This window comes from Myodes glareolus, chromosome 19 (genome assembly GCF_982192425.1).
Source record: "Myodes glareolus chromosome 19, mMyoGla1.1, whole genome shotgun sequence".
Lineage (NCBI taxonomy): Eukaryota > Metazoa > Chordata > Mammalia > Rodentia > Cricetidae > Myodes > Myodes glareolus.
Window position 1 is genome coordinate 34819976 of NC_142044.1, and position 18924 is coordinate 34838899.

Genomic DNA, 18924 nt, shown 5'->3' on the forward strand with positions numbered 1-18924 from the left:
GACACAGGGCAGCCTTGTTCATGTTTATAGTGCCTTTGGGACGTGAGATGTCAACTGTCTTTGTTTCTATCTTGGAAGAGGATCTTCTACTCTTGGCCTTAGCCTTCCAGCCTCCAGAACGGTAGGTCATAAACTGCTGTTATTTATACGCTTGTTACTACAGCTTGAACTAAGCGCCGCCAGGTCCTTACCTTGCTCCTTGGGAGCGTGTGTATCTCCCGTGCCCATTTCCTGGCCTTTCTCATAACCATCCTATGATGTCACATTCGTATGGAAGAAGTGAATGTTGTCATTTGCTAACGCCAGACACTCCCAGGCACAGACCCTACCCCACTGGTCTCTTCCTTTGAGCCACCTGGTCCCACAACTACAGGGACCTTGGAGCAGTGCCTGAGACTAGCAGGAACTGGCAGCTTCCCTTCCTGCTGGCAGTGCCTCTGCCTAATCCAGCCAAGAATGACTCCGGCTCAACATTGGACAGCAGTGGTGGGAAGCAGGGGCCTGAAGTCGCAATGTCTAAGTCCTGAGGGTGACAGAGGGGAAGGCATCCTAGCTGTGGTCAAGAGCCTCTGCCAGGCCCTATCGCTATAGCACCCTGTCTGGTCTCCTGCCCCATTCTCCACTGCCCTAACCTAGAAGTCAGCCGTTCGAAGGACCTGCGTACTCTGCACTACACCTTGGAAGGGCCATAAGGGATGGTCCTGAGGCTGGAAGAGGGGAAGAATGATAAAGATCCATCTCTGACCCAGAGACCAGACAAGTGCCTCATCCACACTGTTTCATCAGATCTCCCAGATCCTCTGGGAAGCAGCTATTTCTACCCACTTTACAGCTGGAAACACTGGGTAGGGACAGGAGGGGGAAAAGGAAAGGGGAAGATGTTACAGGTAATCTGTACCTGGCATAAGTTTGCACCTGGCCCTTCAGATATCCTCATGGTCCTGAAGGTTTGTCTGGAAGCTAAGTACCCTGACCCATATAATCACATAAAAGCTATATTAATTACAACACTGTTTGGCCTATTAGCTCAGACTTCTTATTAACTAACATTTAGATCTCAAATGAACCCATGTATATCAGTCTGTATATCTCCATGAGGCTGTGGCTTACTGGTAAGATTCCGGCATCTGTCTCCTTCAGCAGCTACATGGCATCTCTCTAACTCTACCTACTCTACCTACTCTCTCTCTATATATATATATCTCTGTGTGTGTGTGTGTGTGTTCAGATTTTCCACCTGGCTTTATTCTGCCCTGCCATAGGCCAAAGCAGCTTCTTTATTAACCAATGGTATTAAAACATATTCACAGCATATAGAGGGGAATCACATATCATCTTCCCTATTCTGTTTAAATAAAAAAGGTTTTAACTTTAATATAGTAAAATTACATATAACAAAACAGGTATCAAGTAAGAATTACAGTTAAAATATTTATATTTACTTTATCTTCTATCATAATCATATCTTTTATCAAAACTTTAACTATCTGTCTTCAACTCCATCAACGACCCCAGGAGGATATAATATTACCTAAGTAAACAGGAAGTGCATTGTAAGTAACTTCCAAAACTCTAAAATTGGCAGAGAAATCTTGCTGCCTGGACAGTCAACCAAAGTTTTTCTGTAATATTGGGGCATCCATCTTCAGCCTACAGGCTCATAGCATCTGGCAAACTTTTCCATGAAGCACGAAATTTGAAAGACTGTTTCATCTGTATTGGCAGTTTATCAGTCATGTTCTTCTGTGTCCTGCAGAATGTCTGTCGAACTCTTTCATTAAACAGGAGCCCTAAAAGATCATCCCATCTTTTGGAAAGTTCAGCAGTCACTTTTCTGTGGGTCCTGCATGTCCAGGCCATACAGCATACCACCAAGCAGTCCAGGAAAGTGAAATTTCTTGCCCAAATGGCTAGCCTTGTCACACTGAAGGCCAATTCCATAACAAGTTTTCAATGTCCATCAACCTCACTGAAGTAACTGGTGTAACATGCCTCACTGTCAAGAAAAGTCTAAGTTCTTAAAATCTTTTAAATGCCATATTCTGAAGGGCTTTGAAGTGTCGAAGATTATCTATCCAGCAGAAATACATCTCTGTATATCTAGAAAACCTAACTAACATGACTATAAATTTGAATATTATAAATAACTACCTATTAATCTGCAATTTTAATTATACATTACATTTTTAAATGAACTGTATAAACATAATACCTTAAATAAGAGTAGAAATATACATATAACAATATTGACCTTAAATTTGTAGCAATAGACCACGATCCATACTAATGTAAAGCATTTATCACAATATCATATCCCCCTTATTTTTCTTAAGAAATTAACTGTGACCATTAACTATTTATAATCAACACCCTCTAAGTTAAAACAAACATTTATACACAATCATTTTTGGAATTTGGGCGTTGTTTTCTCCAAACTGCTTCCTGCTATTTGTTTGGCAAAGTATTTTTAGGGTTCAAGGAGACCTTTTGGGGGGGCATTGTTCCATCAAACCACATTAGCCTAAAAGGAACCCACAAGTTCTCATCTTCTGTGGAAACCTGTGTATCAAGTAACATATCCATAGACTCAAATTTTGAAGTCAAGATACCTTTAAAATATAAATGCTAGTTTAGCTTGGTAACCCATACAATGAAATGTCTCTCTGTACTTAGCTCATTCACAGTCAAAAAATTCAAAGAGAACACAATAATAGACATAATCCAGACTTTTTGTATATTTTCCATCTTTACATGGCTTATTTTTTCTCTATTACTTTTTAATATTTATTATCTTTACTCCTTTAATCTACAACTATTTGTACTCTTTTATACTACTTTTACTATCTCTTTAAAGATTTTGTTTTACTTTTTAAAAACATTTCTTTCTATAACTCCCTATATTTTTCAAGCCTATGTACACATTTTAAACACATTGTGATCCATTCAGAGGTTTATTTTTGTCTGAATCTGTCTTTATTGAATATCTGCAATCATTTTCTTACCAGGAGCACTTTTTTTTTAATGCTAAGCAGGCATGGCTAAGATTAAATCTGTGACTTTGCCTGTTGGCTCCACTCCATCCAACATGGCAGAGGTATGCTAACCACCTCTGTGAGCCATGCTCACCACCCCAGCCTCAGGGATGGGGGGGGGGGGCGGTCTATGTTGCCATTAAGTAACTAGTAGCACATTGCTCACAAACTCCATTCAAGTACAGGACCTCCCGAAAGAGCCAGAGCCATCCATGCTGCCAGCACAAACCAGAAAGCCATTTCTTAAAGGAGTTGTGCCTCTGCTTGTAGCCCACAAAGAGAGCCTATCTGGAAAAAGAAATGCAGCAACCAAAAAGCTGTGTTTGGCTCCTGTTCTTGTGGGTCTGGAAGCCCTCTTTTTTTAAAAAAAAAAAAAAAAAAGCTTTTTAAGGACTTATGTGGATCTATGTCCAATGGTGGGTGCTATTTTGTAAATGGAGACTTCACTTTGTTTACTGGCCATCCTGGCCTGAATAATCACACAAAAACTATATTAATTACAACACTGTTTGGCAGATTAGCTCAGGCTTCTTATTATCTCTTACATCTTAAATGAACTCATTTCTATTAATCTGTGTATCTCCATGAGGCTGTGGCTTACTGGTAAGGTTCTGGTGTCTGTGTCCTTCAGCAGCTGCACGGTGTCTCTCTGACTCCACCTGCTCTCCCTCTGTATGTCTCTGTTCAGATTTCCCTGTTATTCCTTATGCTCTGGTCCCTTTAAGGACTAACCATGCCCACTCCCAGCCACTTCTGACCTCCCTCGCCGCCATCTTAACTCTTTCTCTTATGTCCCCCGTCTCTTGGCGTGTGCACACGTGTCTCTGTCTCTCCCTATGTTTCTCTTTATGTCTCTCTGTTTTTCTCTAAGTAATAAATGTCTCCCTCTTCTTTAAGTAATACTATGTCCTATGAGCCTTTTATCTGCTGTACCCGCCCACGTGACTCGCCTGCCACATGGCGGGACCAGCCTGCCACCCTGGAGATCTTGCAGGGGCCCATAGCCATCCTTGTCGGACCAGCGGCTGCTCTGCAAGCCTGCCAGGGAACACACCCACTTTTTAAAGAACAATATTCCCACCTGGCTTTATTCTGCCCTGCCATAGGCCAAAGCAACTTTTTTATTAACCAATGATAGTAAAACATACTCATAGCATACAGAGGAGAATCCCACATCATATATATCTCAGAACCAGAACCCTAGAAACTTGTTAGGGTCAGTCTCCCCAGGGATTCTGCAGTCAGCTCTCCATGCTGACAAGGTCCCCAGCAACGTAGAGTACTGCCCTGCCCCTCTAGATTCCTCCTACTTGGTAGAGATGTTGGTGCACTGACCCTGGGATTGAATTGGCAGACAGACAGCTAACAGCAGGACAATTAGACAGCACCGTGCAAAGAGCTCAGAAAGAGGAGCCCTGTGGGGGAAAAGGGGTTCTTTCCTAGAGTTCTCCCATCTGAAAGTTCCAGGACTCAAAAAAAAAAAAACAAAAAAACAAAAAAACCTGAGTAAAGTCAGTTGACACCTTGGGCCACACTGTGAGCCAGAAGGACCCAGGATGAACCTGGGCCTCCTGGGAAACAGACAGCCTCCTGCTCCTGCTAGATCACCCACTGCTTCTTGCAAACACCTGCTGTTTTTCAAGGATTCTCTTTTCTGAAAGACCCAGAGAATATTCTAGAAGATTTAAATATAGCTCTCGTGAAAGCTGTCCCATTTATATGCACATGTTCATTCAACAAACATTCTCTGAGGGCCCGCTTAGTGCTAGACATTGGTGGGTGGGCAACCCAGCCGCTGGCAGGTAATAACACAGTCTCTGGCCAGAGGCGCTGGGGGCAGGGGACAAAGTCTGGCTTAGGAAAAGCTGATACCACACAGGTTGCCAGGTACTTAGCTGGTGGGAGCCCTGGGGCTTCAGAACACAAAAGAGAGATGTCTAACAGCCAAAGAAGAATATACAGGGGGAGGGGAGCTGAGTGGTGAGGGTGTCCATCATAGCCTGTGACTCAGTCTGCATGGGGGAGGGGTAGAGTGACAGTCAGGGCTACGTGTCAGGGCAAGAAGTTGGACTTCAAAGGTCATGGTAAGCATTCATGTGAGTCACAAGGAGACACTGATGGCTCTCAAGCGGGGTAGTGACTTTGAGGTACATCAACATGAACCTTGAGCCACCACGGATGCATGCAGCTAGGAGGGGGCCAGGTGTGGAACACTGTCAGAGTGCAGTGTTGCGTAATCCCTCTGGTCCTCCCCCACCAGCCCTTTAAGCAAACGCTTAGATCATCCCCAAAGGAAGCCAAAAATCAGACAGGGGCCTTGCATATGCCCAGAATGGATCTAGGCTGAGCTGCAAAGCAAAACCCAGATATGGAAAAAAAAAAAAAAAAGTCATTTCCAATGACTGGGACTCCTGAGTGTGTGAGAAGGGAGGACTTCCACCAGGAATGGCAGAGACCAAAGGGAGCACGGCAGCTTCCTTCTGATGTATGGAGAGGGCAAGATTGTAGTGCGCCTGGCAAATGCCACCTGTAGGAAGGAGAAAGCATTGGGGAAAGAGGGTGTTTTAATATTCTGCTTTATAAGGAAATACTGCTGGGCTCAGGATAATATTAATATCTTGTTGGCTTTTGAGTCCTCTTCTGAGGGATGGGATACAGAGCAGGTGTCCAGAGAATGAGAGGATAAGAAATCAGGCAGAGAGAGGCTCACCCACCCCTCACCTCCTCCCCTCTACTCTCAGGTGCTCTCTGCCACCACCCTCCTCCCCTCTGCTCTAAGAAGTCTTCCTCTTGCTCACACCTCCTCCCGGTCACTCTTAGGGGTGCTCCCCTGCCAGCACCTGGTTTGGTTCCATCATCTAGTCTCACTTTTATGGGGGGTCCCTGAGGATACTCTGAGATATCAAAACAGCAGCAGGTGGCTTCTGTCTTGGGGAACAGGCCTAGGACTCCATCATCAGCCATGATCACTAATAGCCAAACCTGAATCCAGACTCATTTCACACCAAAGTCTAAAGCCCAAAGAGAGAAGGCAAGTGTAGTCATGTGACGTACTTCTAACCTATAGGGTAGAGAAAACAATGGTTGATTGGGACTGCTAGAAAAGTGTTAGGGTAATCTCAACGACAACAACCCTTCTGACTTCTCCCCATCCTTCCTGTCTAGAACACGGGAACAAATAGGAACATGTCAGGGATGATGAAGTAGAAAAATCAAAGGTGCTGAAACCCAGAATGATCCTGAGCAGCGGGCCCTGAAAACAGAATATCACCATCTTTCACCCAGGTACTCCAAGACCACAGCAGCCTCTGTGTCGCCAGGGCTCAGTGTGGTCCTCATCTGTGTTCCCACATGACTACATGCCTACGCAGCTCAGTGGCATTGGTTCTCAGTGACGGCGCTTAGAGCACTTGCTTCTTTTTTGTCCCTTCTATCCAAGAAAACATGAACTTCTATCACATTCCTACAGAGCTGAGCGTGCATGGATCCCTAGATTTTTCACACTGGCTTTTCACCTATATTAGTATCTTTTGTTACAAGTCATGTCAAAATCTTCCTAGAAGAAAAAGTGTAAAAATAAGCTAAAAACATTAACATTTATATAACAAGTGCGAATGAAAGAAAGCCGGCTCCAAATCATTGGGACAAAAAGGGAGGTTCTGACAAAAAGTATCACACAATAAAGAAGCCTGTTATCTCTTCTAAGAAAAGAAATAACAACATGAACCTGTATGCATCTAACCATATAGCTTCAAAGTGTATAAATCAAAAGAGACAATGATAAACCTCGGTAGCAAAGCGCCGAATAAGACTCCAGTGGATCATCCTCAGGAGCCAAGCAGACTTTTAACAGCAATAATCAGTATAAAGCAAGGAACACACAGTGAGGAACGGGGGGAGCCAAGTGACTGGGTGTGCCAGTGATAGGACCTGAGTGTAGTAGTGGGGGCATGTGGTGAGCTGGACAGAGCACTTGTGCCAGTCAGGCATACAAGTCAACAACATGATGATAGTCTAACGTACTGTGTGCTAGACTTGGTGTATGCAAGGCTCGCTAAACAGCAATCACTATTTCCCAACCCTGAAGAGAGAAAATAGACATGATTTTGAATGACTAGAATTGTATAGAACTTGACATACAACAGAGAAATAAATGTCCTTTTCAAATAGCTATGGGACTCTGCAAAAGGTAGATCCCTTAGCAACAAACTAAAACCCAAAGAGAATTAAAAAAGAGAAACTTAATGTTTTGAAATGTGTTTATAGACCACGACACCTAGTACATGTCAGCTGTCTTACATGTTTAGAATGCAATAAAAAAAATCTAACTGTCCCAAACACCTTGCCAGCCATTTTTGTAATATTCTCCACATTTTATAGATAGCAAAGTGCAAAGCACAGAGAGGTCAGATCGCATACCCAAGGTTGCTCAACAAATGACAGTCAATGAGAATCAGCTCCAAAGTTCATGATTCTAATCTCTCTGCTAACAAGCTTCCATGGGCATGCAAGCTGTATGACTTTAAAACTCACACTTAACTCTCGAATTCAGAAAATTATTCATAAATTATTTATAGATAATTGACGATGACAATAAAAGGCTCATTTAAAAATTATTTGAAGATCATTGATTACAAGAAAAGGCTCACTTGCAAATTCTTTACAAATGATTGGCCATAGGATGGAGCCAAAGTGGCAAACAGAGGACAACACATAGCCTTTAGTATTTTAAGGGAAAGGAAAAAGCCTACTGTCTGCCAGCACATGAAGCTGGGGGAGGAGCTCAATAAAGTAAAACAAGTATTTATATGTAGAAAAGCCAATATCAAGGTAGCCTAGTATAATAAATCAATAAATGTTGTCAGCTAATGCTTCATATTTTCAAACAGTGTAAGAACCAAATAAAATACATATGCAGTCAGAGCCTGTGAGATAAGATAGCCAAGCTGAGAGATGTGAGCCTTCCCAGGCTTCCTAATCTAGAAAGATAGCAACTGTTCTCTTAACTCACTGTTTCTTGGGTTCTCTGCTAGAAGCAGCTATGCACAATTGCTGGACGATTCTAGCGCACACACGAACAGTACCAAGAGTGAATGTGAGGAGGTGAGATTGCTTTTGAATATTCTGTAAGCCTTCTCTCCCATCACTTGCCACTTCTCCTTCCCAGTGTTGATAGTTGCTTTGTTTACATGCTAGTGTTTACTTCTTTTGTGTTTAGGCTCCCCTGGCCTGAACATCATCCCCAACAAACACCACGCTAACCTTCTCGGCAGCTAAAATTCCTCATCACCCAGGTGCTGTCAGAAAAAAAAAAAAGCTTACCTCCAGGACCTCTCAGTACAGATGCCTCCTTAAACCAGCCTCCAAGCTCCATTGCCCCTTTATGCTAGGACCCCAGGCTCTGCTTAACCTTCCCTGTCCTCATCAGCAGCCATCACACCCACTCAGAATCCACTACAAGTGAGTGAGCCAAATACCACCTCAATTTGTGAGGGAGACTGCCTGGGTGCATCATGGGCTGGCTGAATGGTGATGGACGAAGGAACACGTGGAGGTCTATTGATGCGGAAGCGATGGTCAGATGAGTGACAGGTGTCTGAAAGCATGATACGATGACAAGGGAGGGAAGGGATTTCCCAGGGGAACTTAGTGACCTAGTGGCAGAAGAGGAAATGGATGATGGGTGTAAAGTAGACCTGAATGCAAGGGAGAATCAGGGAACGCATGGCAGGCATTTGAGAAACATAGGGGCACAAAGGCAGATGGGAATGAATGAAAGCCGCAAGGAGGACTTGTGACCCAGTGGTGGGTGCACATGAAGGATGAGTGACAACGTAGACGGTGGATGAAGATGAGATAGTGGAAAGAAAGAAGAGAAAGGATGGGACTGTGGAGGAAAGAGAACACCAGATAGGAGAATTGGTGGAAGGAAGGAGGAAGAGAGGGAGAGAATGGAAGATAGGAGAATGAACACATTTTCAAGCCCAATGGCAGATGCGGAAATGAAGGAGATGGGGACAGTGACTGACAGATGTCAGATGGTGGAAATGATGGCAGGTGACAGTGTGCTGAATGATGCACTGGCAGAGTGCGGAGTGAATGGCAGATGAACTGACACCCCAGGGAGATGTTGGCAGAGAGAAAATGGGTGATGGGTATGCAGAAAACTGAGTGGTGCAGGGTAAAGGATGAGGGAATGGCAGGTACGGGAAGACTTCACAGTGGGGCTAGATGCTGAGCCTGCAGGCGATTCTGACATGCAAAGTCAGAACAGAATGAGCCACAGATTTAAGGACCGAGGGAAACGAGGCATCAGGGTTGAGAGAATGATGGGTGTGTAAAGAGTTGAGTGACGGGGCTGGAGAGATGGCTCAGAAGTTAAGAGCATTGCCTGCTCTTCCAAAAACCCTGAGTTCAATTCCCAGCAACCACATGGTGGCTCACAACCATCTGTAATGGGGTCTGGTGCCCTCTTCTGGCCTGCAGGCAGACACACAGACAGAATATTGTATACATAATAAATAAATAAATAATATATATATATATATATATATATATATATATATAAAGAGTTGAGTGACACTGGGCTGAGTGAGGCAATGAACATGTGCATGGAGAGATGAATGTGACGGTGTCAGGGAGAGTGAATGACAGGTGAGATACAGTGAATGGAATAATGAATGGATAGTGTAGAGCAGACTGGTAGACTGGCCTAGGAAGGACTACATTACAGGTGCACAGAGGACCAGGTTGAGGCAAGGGCAGATGGAGGATCCAGAAAACAGTGGAAGGTTGGCGACACCAAGGAGTAATGGGGACGCTATGACAACCACGTGGAAGAGTTTGTGACACCTCACCAAGTGGAGAAGAGAGCGGCAGGTGAGCGGGTGGCTGAATGATGTGCTAGCAGGATGGGTCATGAATTAGGGTTTCATGGAGGAGCATGTAACCAAACAGTACATGAGAGGATGAATGGCAGGTGCCTGGAGTGACACGATGGCACACAGGTGAGTGAGTTGGCCAGCGTATGGGTGATTGACAGAATGGCGGCAAGGAAGTGGGTGACAGGTGTGGAGAACTGAGGTGAATGAATGGCAGGAGTTTGGAGGATGGAGTGACGTCACTGCTTCTTAGAATGAATGGCAGGATGGAAGCTGCCTGGATGAGAGAGTCATGATGTCAGAGGGGAACTGGTAGGGTGGAAGCTGCCTGGAGGAGACAGTCATGACATCAGAGGGGAACTGGGAGGGTGGAAGCTGCCTGGAGGAGACAGTCATGACGTCAGAGGGGAACTGTGAGGGTGGAAGCTGCCTGGAGGAGACAGTCATGACATCAGAGGGAAACCATATGACATCAAGGGAAACAAAGGCAGTGGTGGATGGGGCAAGGGGCAGAGATGTGGAGAACTCAGTTATACAAAGACTGAGGTGTGAGGGACGGGGCATGAAGAACGGAATGATGAGGTGGTAGCTGGAGGCTTGAATGACAAGGGAGGAGGACTATGTAAAAACCAACAGGCAAGGAGAAAATGGCTGAGATAATGGTAGGGAGGAAGGTGAGTGAAAAGTGGAGGGAGATAAAGCATTGGCTGGCAGGTGCATGGAGCACTAAGGGACGTAAGAGTGAATGGGGACACGGATGGCATGGGGGGGTGGAATACCACGTGATACTGTAATGGGAGAGGGATGAAAGCTAGTTCTGTGGAGGATCACATGGCATGTGGCAATTTAGAAAAATGGGTAATAGGCATCCAGTAACTTTGTGACAGCTCCGGTGTCAGGTGCAAGCATGAATGACAGAGGAAGGGAGGCCCAGGCGACACAACGGTAGATGGGTGAAAGAGCTGTATGTGTGTAGAAAGCTGGATGGGGCACTGGTCGACGGGGGAGGGAGTGGCAGGCGTGCAGCAGGCTGAACCACGCAAAGACGGCAATTGATGACAGGTTGTGTAGAACAAAGTGACACCCGTGTCAGACAGGGGACTTTCATGGAAGAATGGGTGATGTGAAAGTGGGTGTGACAGTGAGAGGTGCCCGTGGGGCGGTGAATGAAGCAGCGGCTGATGGGAAACAAAGGGCAGGCACATGCAGAACTGAGCAGTACAGTGGCGGACCAGGAAATGAAGGACCGGTTTGGGTAGAAACTCGCGATGCAGGGGGTGAGTGACATGATACCAGATGCTGAATGATACCAGATGCTGAATGAAAAATGCCAGGGCTGCAGTGTGCATCACCAGTAGGAGAAGTTGAATGGCAGGGGTTTGCAGAGGTGAGCAGTGCAAGGTTGAGTGATGGAATAAGTGTCCAAGTTGCATGAACGACTGGAAGAAGACTGGCTAATGGAGAACAAATGATGGGTGGGTGGGGATGGATAATAGTGGCATCTGGGCAGTGGATGGCCGTGTTGGGTGGGGCAATGAATGGCAAGCCCGCCAAAGGTTTAAAAATCATGGTGGGTGGCAGGACGGTTGAGTGACCATGTGGTTATAGTGTAAATGAGTATAGGCATCGGTGGGTAGAGGGGCCCGTGGTAAGTACGTGGAAACCCACTACTAGGATACCTAGTATCCTAGGTGACCTGATTCACCTCCCACTCCTACTCTGCCCTCTCTGGGCTTCCTGGGTTAGGGGAGCCCGGACAGAGCAAGTGAATGTGACCAGTGCCTGGAAGTCCTTGTCTCTCATCTCTTTCTCGTTTCAGAGCACTGAGTGTCTAGGGAGACCTGTCTGGGTTGATACTCCAAACCAACACCCCTGCTCCACCGCTTTCCCATGGCACCTGTAGGCAGGAAGCTTGCTAAAGAGCCTTGAGTTGAGCGAGGAGAGATCAGAGCCAGGACTAGAGAGGACCTGGGAAGGCAGAGCTGTCTACAGGCACTTCTGTGTCCTCAGCATGGTAGCTACCAGCCTGCACATAAAGAGCCCAGAACCGTCTTGCCCCCAGGCCTACCCATCACCGAGATCTGGCTGGGCAGGTTCCCCAAGTGAAAGGCGGGGCACACAGGCCCACCAAGAACTGGATGACTTCCAGCTAGAACCTGCTGTAAGGAGACCCTATTTGCATATGGTCTTTCATGCACTCTCCCTTGGTGTGCATGGCCTTGTCCGCCGCAGTTTCCTAATCTGTCAAGCAGGATGGTGTTCCCACAAGTTCGTGGGTGAAAAGAGAGATAGGGGAGAGGAAGAGAGTGTGGGGGTGTATAAGTGCCATGATTTCTCAGGCATCAGCCTGTCTGACCCATTGGTCCTGCTTCAGCCTTTCAGACTTTTTTGAGTTCTCAGCCTGTTCCGTGGGATGCACTGGACTGGACACTGCAAGTCAGGGAACAAAGCGAGTGTGGTCCCGAGGTAGAAAGAGCAGAATCCATAAAACTGAGACTGACTGGAGGAGAGGAGGGCAAGGGTGGGGCTTGGAGGACTCGGGGAGGAAGGTGGTTTCTATGGTGGGTAAGGATGCTCGGGCTGGTGGATGGCATAGGTAAAGGCTCTCACTGAGTTTACTTGTACCTGTGCTTCACACTGGACTACAACCAACTATCTGGATTTCCAGCACCTTCTGCCAAGGCCAGTCCTTATCTTGTCATCTAGACTGTCCCCAGAGTATTGAAGGAGGCGACACAAGCAAGGCAGGGCAGGTGCTGGACAAGACTGTGGATCACGAACCACACCCAAAACCCATGATAAACCCATGACGAATACTGTCCATTTGGGGAAAAGTTAGTTTGATGATCTGCTTTTACCTCATTAAGGAAGGAGTTCAATGTCTGTCTAGAATAGGGCAGGACTCCTACGGATTCTCTCAGTGGGCACCACCACCACCTGAAGACCCCAGATCTAAACCAGTCACCTCCACTCCTACGGCAGCAACCTCAGCTTCAGATGGGCGCAGAGAGTCAGGAAGTGTGAACTTCCCCACTCTTCCCCAAAACTGTAGCTAGACAAGTCACAAGTCAACCCTTCTTTCCCCGTGGCAAAGCAGTCTTTAAATTGTCCTCCATTAGTTCTGCAGAGGGCATCTGGTGGCTTCCTCTCTAATGGTCCTGAAGGTAGCCACCCTAGACTACAAAGTGGGATGGAAATACCATCTCTGGTACATTGTGCAAAGAGGCTGACTGGGACTGTTTTAGCTTGAACCTCCCACTGTGGGAGGTGATACGTTTATACCGGTGATTTATTATATAAGCTCCAAGACCTCAGCCCCAAGCAGAGATAATTCTAGCAAACTTCCTATGCCCATGCAGGACCCCCCGCCCGGTACCACCTACTTCTCCCACTTGCATAACAGGTCTGGGAAGGGGATGTTTCAATTGTACAGCCACTTGGGTCAGTGGACTACAGGCAAGGGGGTCCTGCCCAAGTTGAAAACCAAACAGTAAAGCCCCTTTAAGGAGAGCTACAAGTGGCAGCAACCTGACAGCCACAGGAAAGAATGGGCACCAGAACTGGACCTGGTTAAGAGGGCAATTGGTGTTCACGGGACTCCCCAGAGAGCTAGGGCCAGAGTCGATGGAATAGCCTCCAAAGACTTTCAGGAAGACTTTCAAAAGCATGGTGACACATGCCTTTAATCCCAGCACTCAGGAGACAGAGGCAGGCAGATCTCTCTGAGTTCGAGGCCAGCCTGGTCTACAAGAGCTAGTTCCAGGACATGCTCCAAAGCTACAGAGAAACCCTGTCTTGAAAGAAAGAAAGAAAGAGAGAGAGAGAGAGAGAGAGAGAGAGAGAGAGAGAGAGAGAGAGAGAGAAAGAAAGAAAGAAAGAAAGAAAGAAAGAAAGAAAGAAAGAAAGTTTCAGAAAAGCATAGTCACAGATTCAATAGACAGCTCCTGCCACAACCACAGAGTCTTGGGTGCAAACTTCACCCCCAAACTTAGGTGAAAAAGAAATAGCTATGAAAATGAAGCTCACTTTTGCTGGTATCGTTGCCCAATGGAAGACAAATTCCTTTGAGGGCAGGGCTTGGGACTGGCTTTCATCCTGGGCCTAAAAGCACTTTCATTTGCATTTGTGGTTAAAAAAGGAAAGAAAACAAACAAAACTAACTGCAAAGGTGCTTTGTTTCCTATAGATGTGGGTGCTTTTGTGGAATAGCTCTCAACCACACAGCAAGGGGCTCAGTCAGTCAAAAGCAAAAGTACTAAACATTACAACAAGCAGGGCAGAGGTGGGGAACCTACAACCTACATTCCCACAGCTGACGATAAAAAGCCACTGGTTAATAAATAAAAGGTCAATGGTTAATAAATACCAGTCCTCCTACAGGTGGGGAAACTGAGACTAGAGGTCAGAAAATGGCATCACTGTAGTCTTCTTGTATGGCAAGCTCCAGATTCCACTTAAGCACATGCATATACATGTGTATGTGTGTCATATATGCAGGTGTGTATGAGTGCAAGCAAGTAAGTATCCATGTGGACGTATGTGCATATAAATGTGTATGTCTGGGTGTGTTTGCATGTGTGCACATGTGCATGCAATTACGTGTATGTGTACATATGTGTGTGCATGTGTGTGTGCGTGCATATGTGTACATGTATGTGAGAGTGTTGTGTTCATATATGTCTGTGCATGTAAGTGTATTGTACATGTATATAAATATGTATGAATGTGGATATATGTATGTGTGTATATAAGTGTATGCATGCATGCATATGAACATCCAGGAGAGTGTGGATGTATGTGCATGTGTGTGCACATGAGAGTATATTCATGCGTGTGTGTGTTTGCAATCTTTTCCTCAAGTCAGCAGAAAATCCAATAAAGGAAATGAGAAAAATCATCGTAGTTCTTTCTCAAGCGGCCCTGATCCTGCACTAATGAGAGTCCCTAACCGAGGCGCTAAGAAAACAGTTGCTTTTAGCTCCTGTTCCCTTGACACTATTTACTTGGAAGTTTCAAATATTAGAAGCTTATGTCCATAACTGCCAATAATATCAATAAAGGCAACATACCTCAACAAGAGCCTCCTCAACCTCGATTATTTTTTTTTTTTAAGGAACGCTGCGACATAACTGTACTTGTCTTTAACCCCAGCCCTCTCACTGTACCACCCGCATCTTGGGACTGGTCAGCAGTTTTCTGTGCTGGTTTTTCTACAGGGAACCAGCCTGAAAAACACCCCCCATTTCAGAGCTAGATGACAAATGACACTTTTAGGAGACTATGAGATGTCTCTCCTCTGTCACAAGCATGTTTTTGCCTTCCAGCAAATACACCTGCCACCAGAACCAATGACTTGCACATCTGTATATCACCACCACAGTTCAAAGACAGAAGTGATGCAGTCACCTGCTGGTCTCTTCTCTAACCTGGGGGTAGGGGGCGCTTAGGGGCCAGCAGGGGCAAAACCTGTCATATAGACAACTAAAGGGTGACTTTCTTCCCCCAAACATAAAAACTGGCACTGATTTAGCACATATTTTTTAAAGGCAACTCTTAAAAAGTCCTTTCAAACAAGAACGAAAGACAGGTTGTACTGGGCTGGTGTTTCCTGTTGCATATAGCACCCTGAAATCCTGTGTCCTTCCCCCACCTTCCACCCCTTCCAGCAATGCAGAGCTTTTCAGGAAAAGAAAAGCATCATAGGGAAATTAGAGGGTGGTCCAGGAAAGGAAGATGGCTCTCATCAGGGGCAAGAGACCACCTCTGAGACAACATTCTGGCTCTCACAGGTCCAAGGAGATGGCCCTAGGCATTCTGCCATGACAGGGCAATTGGCCAGCCAGAGACACTATTCTGCCTCCTGCCAGAGGGCATCTACCACATCCCCTGGGATGAAGTGTGACACTCAGATTCCCACAGGTCTCCATGTGCAAGTCTAGAGGTGTTCCCGGGGGTACAGTCATTGGGACCCACCAGAGACTACTCTGTGGACAGTGGCCTGTGTCTGAGAATCTATAGGCAACCCCATCTGTACCAGACAGACTCTTTCCCAGAGTGAGTTAAACACCTCCAGTTTTCAAGCAACATCCAGACTCCTTTGGTCCTCACTCTTAGTCCACAGTACAAGCAAGCACTGCCTATTCAACCCATCAGGACAGCATCACAGGTCACCTGCTGCCAACCCCATCCCAACCAAAGAAGAGAAAACTCAGCTCCTGGGACCTAACACACTCTACAACTCAAAGGAAGGATAATGGGTGCTGAAATCTTGACTCCCAGATGGCCCCTCTCTGAGGAAGGGTCAGTACCACCATCACCCATAGACCCATAAACAGCCCTCTGTCACCCAGTCAGCTTTTCCCTACATTCCCCAAGAGGTAGTAAGTGTAAGGCTTAGAACCCACTTAGGGAAGCACAGCCCTCACAGGTGGGTGGGTGCCGGCTGTGAGATTATTCTTAGCGCTCCACTCTTTTTTTTAAAAAAAAAAAAAAAGTGGCACCTCCACCCTCAAGACAACAGCACTCTGTCTCTGGAAGTTCACAAGCCTGGCCCACCACAGCAGTATGGAGCACCAGATAGGATCCTCTGGAGGAATTGAGATCATCCCCTAAGGATGGGGCTGTCTTGAACCTGGGAACCCCCTACCCAGCCTTGCACAGTGCACACTATTTCCCCGGGACTCCTCCCTCTGGAGCCCGGTAGCTCTATAACCCTTCTTTACCTATAGTTGTGATGACGGTGATGGCAAAGTAGAAGGAACCCGCGAATTTCCACTGGACACCAGCACGGTGGGGTTCAGACTGCAGAATCACCAGCTCCAGCTGCTGGTAGTCATCCGAGCTGATGTTGTACTTGCCTCTGATGCGGACCTCTTCGGCCTTAAGTTTCTCCTCCTCGCGCATCTCGTGGTCTGACTCGAGGGCGTCGAACACGGCAGCACCCACCAGCAGGTAGGTGAAGGTACAGGCGATCAGGGACAGGGTACGCACGTTCTGCCGCTTCATGGCTGCGAAAAAGGAGCCGCCAAAAGGAAAATGAGCCAAACCAGGGCGCGCGTCCCAGTGCAGCGCCGCGCGGACGAAGCCTCCTCTGCGATGGAGTCTAAGTTGTAAGCGGTGGTAACAGCAGATGCCGCAGCTGATGCTGGAAATGATAGAATCATCTTGGGGGTCCTCACTGTTCCGAACTTCAACACCCTCAAGCTGAGGAGCGTTCCCGCGTGCCTCGAGCTCCTCGGTCTCAATGGTCACAGTGGACTCCCTGTATTTTGCAGGTTCCACGGGCTCAGCAGACGCCCCGGGCTCGGCAGGCTCGGCGGACTCTGTGGGAGCAGCAAGTTCCGCGGGCGCAGCGGATTCCGCGTGCACAACAGGCTCTGCGGGTGTAGCGGGTTCCGCGGTCACAACCGATTCTGCAGGCGTAGTGGGTTCCGCGGGCACAATGGACTCTGCGGGCTTAGCGGGCTCACCCAGAGCAGCCGATTCCACCAATTCAACGGGATCCGCGGGCGTGGTGACCACCACTGGGATAGGCAAGAGGGTAGGCATGCTCATGGCATCACTAGGGTGCGGAGGCCAGCGATCCTGGACCCGGGACACCCTACGCCAGGCCTGGGTCAAGCGACTTGCCCCAGTGCGGATGGTCATGCGTATAGATGGTCCATGCTCATTTCGCGCGGGCTGCGTGGTCCTCGGCACCTGGCCTCTAGAGCCCGCGGACCGGGCTGGGGCAGGATCAGGATCAAGAGTCGGGACAGAAGGCGATCCGGGGAGAGGTTCGGCATCTCTCTGGATGCGTTCCGCGGTTAGCGGGGCCCAGCTAATCGCCTCCAGGATGGCGGTTGCCGGGAGGAGACCAACTTCTCCCTCTAGCTTTCCTCACCCCTTTGGGTGAGGAAACAAAAGTTTGCTAAGTGAAGATGTCTCTAGAATCCCCTGCAAGCAGGGAGAGCGTCTATCTAGCAGGTGCAATGGGCAAGGCAGCCCAATGCCCCAAAGTCCTAATGTCCTGTGCCCACCTGGGAGTGCGGGGCATGCGGGCCTCGTCGCGCGTCAGCCGGTCTGCGAAGTTTGTTTCACTCAGCCTCTGAAGCTCAGGAACAGGGCGAAGCCCAAGACAGGAGCTGCAACGGAGCTACCTGAGGGCGACGAGGGAACTGCGCGCGGCCAGCCAGCTCCTCCCTGGGTGGCGGGCGAGGTGACGGTGGCAGGAGTGGTCCCACGGTCCTAGAGGAACTGAAGGGTAGGAATAGGGGCGGGCAAAGGCGCATCAGCTGCCGGAGGATCCCGAGACTCTGGCGTCCAGGAGTGAGGAGAGGCAGCCGCCGCTCTGGTCTGCTTGAGGCGCTGTGCGTGCGCGCCGGAGGGAGCCCGAGTGTATGTATTCGCGAGTGTGCGTGCGCGCGTGTTTGCGTTTGACTGCCCCGCTCCGGCGGGAGGGACGGGTTTGGGGGGGCAGGCTACTCCGAAGATCGGCTTCCCTCCCTCCTCTCTTCTCTCTTCTCTCTTCTTTCCCCTCTTCTCTTCCTTCCTCCCTCCTGCAGCCTCCGGGGCGCGCCACCTCCCGCCTGGTCCCCAGCCAGCTGGTGAGGCGGTGCTGGCAGCTCCTGCAGCAGACCTAGTGCTGAGCAGGGTGCTCGCTATGGAACCCAGGAGAGGTGGCCAGAGGGGGAGGGAGAGGGGTAAAACTGGGTGCTGCCACAGGGTGCGGGTGTAGGAACCCAGTCGCTAGTCAGTTTCGACTGGGATGTGGGTGGATAAACACGAATGCCTGGGTTCCTTCTATCCTGCTCCCCTAAGAGCGCACACAGCCTTGGAAAAGTGGAGAGTTTGAGAAACCCGCAGCTGAGGATGAGAAACGAATTCGGCCAGAGGAGGCAGATTAGAGCCTTAAGAAAGAAAACCGGAGTGTGGGGAATAGAAGGAGGAGGGGCTAAGAGCACTTGGGAGTGCAGCAACAGTGGCCTCGCGGTCCCCCCCTTAACACACACACAGGAACACACACACAGTTC

At 47.9% G+C, this 18924-nt stretch overlaps 1 protein-coding gene across 4 annotated transcripts in view; it reads right to left on the minus strand.

Annotated features, from left to right (window-relative positions):
* Positions 1-18454, minus strand: part of Kcnk9 (potassium two pore domain channel subfamily K member 9) — a 74345-nt gene extending 55891 nt beyond the window's left edge. For 3 of the 4 annotated variants that reach the window (XR_015735615.1, XM_085678902.2, XM_048457364.3), the window contains exon 1: positions 16636-18453. Coding sequence is in view for 3 of the 4 variants with exons in the window: in XM_085678902.2 (XP_085535028.2) it covers positions 16636-17560 (925 nt within the window). In the remaining variant the exon portion in view is untranslated. Of the gene's footprint in view, positions 1-16635 lie in introns of all 4 variants that reach the window. The other variant, XM_085678903.2, reaches the window with a different exon arrangement.
* Between the last annotated feature and the right edge of the window lie 470 nt (positions 18455-18924).